The sequence below is a fragment of the Spermophilus citellus genome (genome assembly GCF_964194105.1).
Source record: "Spermophilus citellus genome assembly, chromosome: 9".
Taxonomy (NCBI): Eukaryota; Metazoa; Chordata; class Mammalia; order Rodentia; family Sciuridae; genus Spermophilus; species Spermophilus citellus.
Genome location: NC_138191.1, coordinates 18,529,001 through 18,538,730, shown reverse-complemented (window position 1 = coordinate 18,538,730; position 9,730 = coordinate 18,529,001). Strand labels below are relative to the sequence as shown.

The following is a 9,730-nucleotide window of genomic DNA, read 5'->3' as shown; positions in this document are numbered from 1 at the left end:
AGGGAACGAGACCAGCTCACCTGGAGGAGAAGTTTCCTGCCTGTTCAGATTTTGCATTTCCTCTTCCTCCTTTTCTATATGACATCACCACTGTTCTTTGGATCCTGACCTCTCTGCCTCCAATTTCTCCTGCCTGCAGTCCTACCTTTCATTACTGCCTGGGTATTCTTCCCAGGCAGGTGTCTGAGTCCCATCAGCTCCATAAATAGCCCTCCTTTACATGCAGAAGAAAATCCAAATGCTTAAAGGGAACATTCTGGGCTCCCTATGGGGCACCAAGCTCTCATGGGTACACAGAATGACTCTCAAGTTTGCTGGGCACACCTGGCTTTCTTACATGGTCTCCTCTCTGGGAATCTGGGACGCTTTGGATATGACGTGTCCCCAAAGCTACTGTTCATCCAGGAAGATTCAGAGGCAAAATCATTACCCTGGGAGCCGTAACCTAACCAGTCCATCCTAATTTAAAAGAAGGACTGGGTGGTGACTGGAGGCAGGTGGGGCACGGCTGGAAGAAGTGGGTCACTGGGCTGTGACCTGGAAAGATTGTCCTTCCTGCAGTCCCTGCCTCTTCCTCTCCCTCTCTCCTTCCTGACCCAGCCATGAGCTGAGCAGCTCTCCTCTGCTAGGTCCTTTCCCCATGATGGTGCCTCACCTCTGACCCAGAGCAGCAGAGTGGGCCCATCTATAGACTGGGACCTCTGAAACCATGAACCTCTAAATAATTTTTTTTTTTTGTCCTCTAAGTTGTTCTGACTAAAACCAAAATCTTTTTCCATATGGTCCCATGTCCACATACCACTCGCCCTCAAAGGCTGTTGCTTCACCAACGTACCCAATTTCACAAGAGCAGCCACTTTCTTCCCTCTGCACTCCCAGGACACATTGTTCTTGACCCCATATTGTAAGTCCTTTTGAGTGAATCTCAGCCCCCCACCCCCTAGGCTATCCTCTGAGAATATTTGTACCCCACCGGCATGGAATGCACATCCAACAAATGGATGGAGACAGAAAATTGACCTGATGGTCATAAACAAAGGCCTTCCGGGGGGGGGGGGGGGGAACCCTCAAGGAGAGGTGAGCGACCAACAAGGGGGTTACTGTTAGGCTCCTCAGCTTGGTGGTGACTTGCCTGAAAGATAAAGTGGATGGGGGTGAGTTGCATAAAGACTGAGACAAAGATACCTATTCCAGAGGGCTGTTGTGACAATGGAAGGTATGAAAAGTTCTAGACACTGGTTCTTTCATGTTTAGGGGGGAGGAGAAAAGAGCAACAGCCACACTACTTAGGAATCCTGAGCTGAGGCCATGGCTCACCCAGACACTCTGGTGTCTCTATGCCGTAGTTCAGAAAAGCCATGGGTGGCTGTCCAGAGGACAGGAGGGGAGGGCAGCAGAGAGAATGAGCCAAAGTTGGTACTTTGGGCAGGTGGGACTGGGCCTGGGTGAGTTCACGGGCTGGGGAAGCAGACGAAAGGTCCACCTAAGTCCTTGGAGAGGCTACCTCAGAAGGCAGGAGAAGTAACTTGGTCACTTGTGAAAAGTCACACTCTCCTGGAGGAACTAGGAACTCCCGGTGGGGAGATGAACCCAGCAATGGCCTGAGAAGGATCCCCAGAGAGGGAAAAAACCCAGACAGCACAGGAGCCCAGTTCCTTTCCTCCTTAACAGGACCTGTTACTTGACCCAGGTCCAGCTGCTCGCCACTCAAAAGCCAATATGCTTGAGAGACTTGTAGGGAGATCAGTTTGATTCAAGGGATGGCCCTAAGCAGATGGAGGGGCTATTGTGCTCAAAGCTCTGTCTTAGGAAACTCAGAGGCATAAAAGGGTTTTATAGGTAGGGACAGAAGGAGCTGAGGGGCAATGGCAGGAAAAACTGTGTTAAGCCAGTCTTGGTCACCTGGGGCTTATGTCTCCTTTTTTTACATTTCCCCAGCTCCCTACCTCTAGCTGGAACTTAGACCTCGTGGGACTTGCTCCTATAGTTCTTTAGACAGACCTATGACTTTTCTGCAAACTAAAGCTCCCAGCAATTTACATACTTTGTGCTGGTTGATGCACAGAACTAATTAAGAGCTGTCACATATTCTGATGTAATCTGAAGATCGACCAGATGTTGAGTTCTGCAAATCTAAAGAAAGATTATTTAGCAGTTAACATCTTAACCACCTAAATGGTAGTTTGGGCAAAGGGTGGGGGGTTGTCATCTGCAAAGGGCAGCTTGCAAAAGAGCAGCCACTGATGCCAACCCAGATACCCAAGAACAAAGTTTCTTCCTGACTGTATGAGGGCACCTCAGTGGCGAAACAACCTTCTGTGAAAAGATCTCACGGGCGGAGGTTCTCCTAGAAGCCTGGATTCCACCTAAAAGACTGACTTCAGGCAGCCTGCCCACCTGGCCAGAGTCCTGGGGCCACCAACAGACCAGTGCTGTCCAGGGACCCCGGGGAAGGCCTCCACTCACTAACCCCCAGCAACCACAAACCACGCTGAGGACCCCAGGATACATGGCCTGTGGCCCAGGGCTTCCAGCCAGCCTGGACACCAGGGCCTAAATGTAGGTGCAGCCTTGGTGATGGTGATGATTTGTCACCAGGACTCCTCAGTCTGATCCCCTCTTGGCCCAGCACCATGCATGTTCCTCTTCTTCCCCGCACATGTGGCACCACGCGACTCCTTCCTTTTCTCTTGCTTGGTCCTTCCTGATGCCACTCTATCCACAAGCATTTTACCCAAACGGATTAACGGCTCCTTCCACATCTCCAGCGCTCCTCTTTAGCAGTGGAGACGTGGTGGTGGCAACTCAAGCGGGATAGCTAGGGTGGGGCTGTCGCTCCCAGAAAGCTGGGCCCCACTCACTGGCACCCTGGGGTGACAGCAAGGCACCAAGCCCTGCATCCCTCTAGCATTTTCTAGCAGAAGGAGCAGCTTGGTGCTAGGTTTTCCGTGCCACTTACTCAGCAAAAGGACCCTGGAGAAGACAACCTCTTTGAACTGGTCTTTCCTTAAATTAAAAAGGAGGGGACATTTGGGACAACTGTAGGGTTACCTGTAGGGTTACTGGGTGCCCCCCTACACTAGTGGCTGGGATTATCAATCTTGATTTTCCCTTCTCTTCCCTCTTTGGTCTCCTCTCTTCCTCCATCTCAACCCTGGCCATTCCCTCAGACTGAGGCAGATCGCTGTTTCCCTTAGGACTTGGCCTCCCCAAATCCACCCATCCCAAGCTGCAGTAGGCACTTAGACCTCCCCCTCTACTGGCCTCGTCATGACTGGATTGCCCTTCCCCTAAACTGATAGGGGAAGCTCCTCACATCAGCTTCCTTCCCTGTTCTTGTCCTTGGAGACAAGCAACAGGGTTGGCTCTGCCTCGCTGAGGGAGTTAAGATAACTCTTTTTTTAGTGGGGGGTACCACAGATTGAACCCAGGGGCTCCTAACCACTGAGCCACATTCCCCATCCTTTCTGTTAAGAGACGGGGCCTCTCTAAATTGCTGAGACTGGCTTTGAACTTGCAACCCTCTTGCCTCAGCTTCCTGAATTGCTGAAATTACAGATATGTGCTACTGAGACAGCCAAGTTAAGAGAACTCTTATTATCATGTGAGCAGGATTCTATTCCTCCCAACAGGACTCGGACACCCTAAAAAAGCGCAAACCCTATCTCACTAAGTTGCTCAGGACCTCACCAGGTTGCTGAGGCTGGCTTTGAACTTGTGATCCTCCTGTTTCAGCTTCCCAGACTGCTGGGATTACAGGTGTACACCACTGTGCCTGGCTGTCTTCAGATTCTTTTTGTTGTTGTTGTTGTTCTGGGGATTGAGCCCAGGGGCACTTAACCACTTAGCCACACCCCCAGCCCTTTTCAAATATGTTGACACAGGATCTCGCTGAGCTGTTTAGGTCTTGCTAAACTGCTGAGGCTGGCTTTGAACTTGCAATCCTCCTGCCTCAGCCTCCCAAGCTGCTGGGGATGACAGGTGTGTGCCACCACACCAGGCTTGTGGGGATACAGGTGCGGGATACAGCACAAAAAGTGAGGAGTCAAGTTTCTCATCTGCTCTGGACTGTGAGGAACTCGGGCCAACTTGGAAAGTAGGAAAAGTGGGTCAGTCCCTCAGGTACTGGGGAGCTATTGAAAGTTTTTGCGCTGGGAAATGAGAGAAGAGCACACATCTGTTGAAGACTCATTATGCGCCAGGCCCTGCATTACGTGCATTACATGGATTGCTTTAATATCGCCACTGTTTTATTTCTGTACTTGAGGAACTTGTGACTGGGTAAACGTAAATAACGTGTCTAATGAAATGCAGAGGCAGAACTGGGACTCCAACACAGGTCAAGTCCAAAGTCTCTCCTCCTGCCCTTCCCACAGGCGCGGTCTGTGATAAAGGGGATATTGGACTCACCACAAAGAGCTGTCAACCCTTCAAAGTCAAGTCACTTTACTGCCCAGTCACTTGTGCTGGGGAGTACCCCAGGCCTGGTCTCCGGGCCTTGGGCCAGGCATGAGTCACAGGCCTCTCTGGGTTAGACTCTGACCCACAAGCAGTGCCAGCTGTCATTATAGGAAGTGCTGTGTGTCTCCAGGCATTTTGGAAGTGCTTGTACGCCTGGCCCAGCAGACTTCACAAATCATGGTCCAGAAAGACAGCCCCTTTACACACTGAAAGTTTGGCACTACAAGAGTTTCTAGATCTTTGGAAGCATCCTGTGACTGGTGTTGTGAGGTCCAGTTTTATCATCTTGTCAATGATCGTGGGCAAGATGAAAGGGACAGCCTGTTCAGGAGGTGGAGACGGCTCTTCCGCACACACCACTCTGATGCTCCAGATCTAGTTTCTTCCAAACTCTGGGAATCACTCCTACAAAACATAGGAATCCCAGAACATAGAGAGCAAGATGCTGCCCCTCACCTGCCACTTCATCATACACCTTACTGGGAGGCATACGTTTACTTCGTTTATAGAAATGCTTGGTGGATTTTTAGAAAGGGCATAAAGGTGTTATTTTGTTCCATAACATTCTATTTCCCCTTTTCCTATTCAATTCCTACATAAAGAGAGCATGGGGCAGGGATCAGGCAAAAATAACACCTAAGACTTATAAGGAGGCCATCCCTGGTACCCAAGGAATGAACAGTCCCATTCTCAGCCTGTGGCCACGCCAGCTTTGTAAGTTGATAAGGACCCAGCAGACAGGGCTGGGGAGCAGGGCAAAGCATCCAGCAAAGCCTTGCCAAGTATGGACTTAGAAAAAGATGAGAGAAGCTGCTCTTTACCCTCTGCATGTTCTATGAATTTTAATGAATCATGGTGGGCTCCAACGAACCACAAATCACTCCTTGGTCTTAATCATCCCGACCCGCTTCTCAATTTGCACAGGTGGTGAGCTCCGAACAGCATTTAAGTTTGTGTGGGGAAAAGACACTGGTGTGCTGTGTGGTCTTGCTCAATAGGGAACATCCAGCTCCTGCCCTTCCCTGCACCTGGAAAATTCTTGCTGACAATTCCCTGGCCACTTTGAGGAGGTGGGTGTGGTCTTGCTGCTGCAGAGGCCCTGGTGGTCCAGGAGGGTGGTCCCACCTTTTTCCCCTCCTTCTCATCAGCTCCCTCTCACCCTACCTTCCCCACCAAGATTAAAGGAAAAAAAAAAAACCCATAAGTTCTACACTCTGCCCCTGCCTGGCTGGGTCCAGCTGTGCCGTGTGTTCACAGCTCTAGGGGCACCATGCACTGATGGTCAAGGCAGACGTGCATATTTATGATACATTTCAGCAGATGACAATGGGTGTTTTGAGGGAATTTCTGGGAGAGACGTTTTTTTTAAATTTTTTGTACGAAAGCATCAGTTAGGTTGGGATGTAGCACGATCACAAAGACTGCAATTCACGGACCTTGAGCCTAGCAGGCCAATGCCAAGGGCAGAACTCTAGGTCCCCACATCACAGATCCATGGGAAAAAGTGGTTGGTTAAAGGAGAGAGGAAGGAGACAGCCAACTCCAGAAAATGTAAACAGCCATATGGTCAACATAATTTACTACAGGTCTCTGAAGTGTATATAAAATGTTTTAGTGCAACATCTTACAAATAGTTTTCCTTTAAAAAAAACAAAACAAAACAAAATCAACAGCCCTCTACATCATGCATGGGTAGTTTCCTTACCCCATCTCTTTCTTTTTTTTTTTTTTTTCTTTTTCTTCAACAATGAACGCAGAGAAACCATTGTTTGAAAAGAATATGAAAACTTGCTACAGAAACACCCTGGTGAAAGAGGGTGTGGTTATATCCATGTCCTGGGATGCGCCTAGCACAGTGTAGTTTTTCATAAATGCAACATTGTAGGTAAGTGGAGAGAGTCCAGCAGGTTTCCTCTCTTGAACTCAGAACTTGAGCTCCAGTGGACAATGTGCAATGAAGTCTTGCAGCCACTAGAGGGCACCATTACCATTCATCTGATACCACATTTCCATAGAAATGGCCAAAGAAAGAAGGTCCTGGGTTTTTTTTTTGTTGTTTTTTTTTTTCATACAAAGCTCAAAAAGCTCAACCTTTGATGGAATCCCCTAGCCCAGTAGAAAATACACAGAAAAAGCAATTATTAAAATACTGGCTTCGGTTTCTTTTTTCATTTCGATTTTCCTGCATTGGCTTCACATATTTAATTATGTGCAGCACCTACTTTTCTACTGCCATGAACCAATTCAAACTGAAATCTTAGTCCTGGCCAGCCCTCTGGCATCTTTCCCTTCAGACAAAGGAAAAGTCAGTCATCTCCCCTTGTTGACTCAGCCTAAACATCAGGAGTCAGCAGTTTCCACGGAAAGCCCACACGCCCTGAAACGAAGAAACAGGGCAAAAGACATTCTTTCTTCATGACTGAGCCAATTCGGTACCTCTAACATGTTGATGCAGCATAATAAGTGGGAATCAGCATAGTAGGCATCCGTGGGATTAAGGTGGCAGTGCCTACACCCTGTCTCAGAGGACAGAGCTGGAGCATCGGGCAGAAAAAAGACAGGTCTGCCTTTCTCAGAAAATGGCGGAGCAGTCATCTTGCTCCCAGCGAGCGTCCACTTAACGGCCTACCCTGCCTGGGCACCTGCAGACCCCTGACCCAGATCCGTGCCCGAGTGGCCTGGGGAATCCCACAGCCTTCCCTGGAGTCGGTACATTCTCAGGACTGGGCTTCACAGGAATCTCTTTTGTTAGACTCAGTTCTGGAATCCCAGGTGCCTTCTTCCAAATGGGGCTCCTTTTGTAATTCAAGGTACAAGTTCCTAGGGAAAAGGACATGGCACACTTGGCCAGCAAAAAAATGGGGAAGCAGGGTATAAAGACATCTTCACAGAGTGAGCACAGGGAAGTATCTGTAACTGATGATGCTCCAGGGGACCTTGGCAACTGGCCCAGCATACGGTGACACTGGCCCTTGGGAGCATTAAAATAAAAAAAAAAAAATCACCATACTAACCAAATAACCTAAAACCACCAAAAAAAAAAAAAAATCCAAAAAAGGGAGGGGGGAGGGCAGAGACAACACGTGTTCACTGTCTGCTGAGACCAGGTGAATGGAAAGGGTTACAAAGGGCCATGTCTGGACGTCCCCAAGGCTGGCAGTCTTCCAGCAGTGACATGGGGAGACAGAAATGGTGAATGAGGAAGACTTGAATATCTCTAAGGAAAATCTCATTGGAAGAACAAGAAAAACCTAGTCCTCACACCTTCGGGGAGGCAGATATTCCTCAAGGCTCTTCAGCATCAGGCCCTGGAAGACCCCTCCCATCCTCCCTCACGGTGCTTGCTGGCCCAGGGCCCTCCATGGGGTACAGATGGCCACTGCTTCAGCCTCTGTGCTGAGCTCAGGGTGGTCCTGCTTCCAACTTTCCCTCAAGTTTGGCAAAGTACCTGCAAACAAAAGCCACCTGTCACCATTATCAGCTGGAGCTGCCCATGCAGAATGGATCAAGCCAACAGCCAGCTGTTTTTTCCTTCCTTCTCTCTAATCACTGGCTTTGATCAAGGGGAGAGTCAGTAGCTGCCAAAAGCAGCGGCCCTGCCCCACTGCAGCTCAGAAAGCATGTGCTGTTTGGAACTTCCATTCTCCAAGACAGCGTTATTTTTTTTTTTTTTTTTTTTTTTGGCAAGGATAGGATGAAGCCTTTTTGCTTCCCTGACAGATTAGGCTGGCCGGGCACCATCTACTCCTAATGGGGTTGTGCAGGATTTCTCTTGCACATATGCAGTTCTTTGAAGCAAAATTCAATGCTTTCATCTTGACTACAAAGTGGTTCCAACAACTCCAGATGAGGGAAAAGATAAGATACAAATTGGGCCCACGCTACCCATATTTTTCAAGTCTCGTTAAGAAAGTAAAAAAATGTTTGGGTTGTATTTTGATCCACGGGTGGCATTTTCAAATGTGCAAAAAAACAAAAAGTCTTGGAAGAGATTCCTTGTTACTACAAAGTGGTCCTTTCCTCTTGCCATGGGTTGTATGTAAGAGAAATTCGTCCACAACCTTATGGAATCCAAAAGGGATAAACCAAAGTGGTTTAAAAATAGTACAGTACAAAGAATCAGAACCCCCCCTCCCCGCGTAACATCTATCTGGGAATACTAGATAAATTGGTGAGTAGATGTGGCACCTGGAGCTACTCACTACATTACCAAAACCGAAAACTAGAAACCTATAATGGCAGGATCACGACATTTGGGTGCAAATAGCTAACCAACCAAGACCACCGCCTGGGGCAGTCCGGCTCGGTGACTGACCCGGAGCTCTGAACATGTTCCAAGGCTGACAGTTTTCTGCACCGGCACCCCCATGTTTGGATGCTGTCGACTGTCCAATCACAGAGCAAGAGGCAGGAAGGGCGGGCCTCAGCCCCTCTGTGGCCGATGTCCCCTGCGGATCCCCCTTAGTCTATGGCTCCTGGGTGGATGCTCAGCACAGGGGGCTCCAGGCAGGTGGGGGAGTAGTTGAGGTGTGGCTCTTTGATCCACAGCAGAGGCACCCCATTCTTCCCCTCCGAGTTCTTGCTGGAGTTCCGGCTTTTGAAGCGTACCAGCAGGATGGTGATGACCAGGATGCCAAAGATGGGGAAAGGGTAGAAGAAGACGAAGTAGAAGAGCGCATCGTTGGAGCAGATGAGCGACTGGAGGGTGGAACCTGAAAAGGACACGAGACGGACAGTGAGCACCGAGAGCCCGGAGCGTCCACCCTTGGCTCCCGAGGACCTCACCCAACCCAGCAGAAGCTACCGGGCAGCTCCCACACCCGCCTGCCTTTCCCCTGCTACCCCACGGGTCTGCTCCCAAAGGAGAGAGCCCTTGTATCCTTTTCCTCATAACCACGCCTCTTCTAATCCACAGCTGCAACTTCAGATAACACAGGGCTTCCACTTTCCATTGAGATCCATTACCTCGGCTTGGAAGGCCGTATAACAAAATGGAGCTTATCGATTGCGAACAACGGCATCTAGGTCAGTCAAGAAGCTGACTCCCGTGGGGTTCTATTTTAAATGTCCCCCTTGCACTCAGTCCTGCTAAACTTCCTTCCTAGGGAATTTAACAGGATCCTTTCCGGCCCGCTTCTGAGAAGAGTTGTACCAGAGAGGATGCCTGCTTGATTAACGTCAGCAATTAAAATGCCATTATGGACCGTTCACAATGCCCAGTGTGTCTGGCTGCACAGACACAGTTACAGCTGGACGTGGAACAGCGAGA

The 9,730-nt window shown here is 49.2% G+C and overlaps 1 protein-coding gene across 4 annotated transcripts in view; it reads right to left on the bottom strand.

Moving 5' to 3' along the window:
- Positions 1-6,042: 6,042 nt before the first annotated feature.
- Positions 6,043-9,730, bottom strand: part of IGSF3 (immunoglobulin superfamily member 3) — an 89,893-nt gene continuing 86,205 nt past the window's right edge. For all 4 annotated transcript variants that reach the window (XM_081305561.1, XM_081305558.1, XM_081305559.1 and 1 more), the window contains one exon: positions 6,043-9,173. In XM_081305561.1, the coding sequence (XP_081161687.1) occupies positions 8,923-9,173 (251 nt within the window). In that variant the 3' untranslated portion in view covers positions 6,043-8,922. The remainder of the gene's footprint in view (positions 9,174-9,730) is intronic.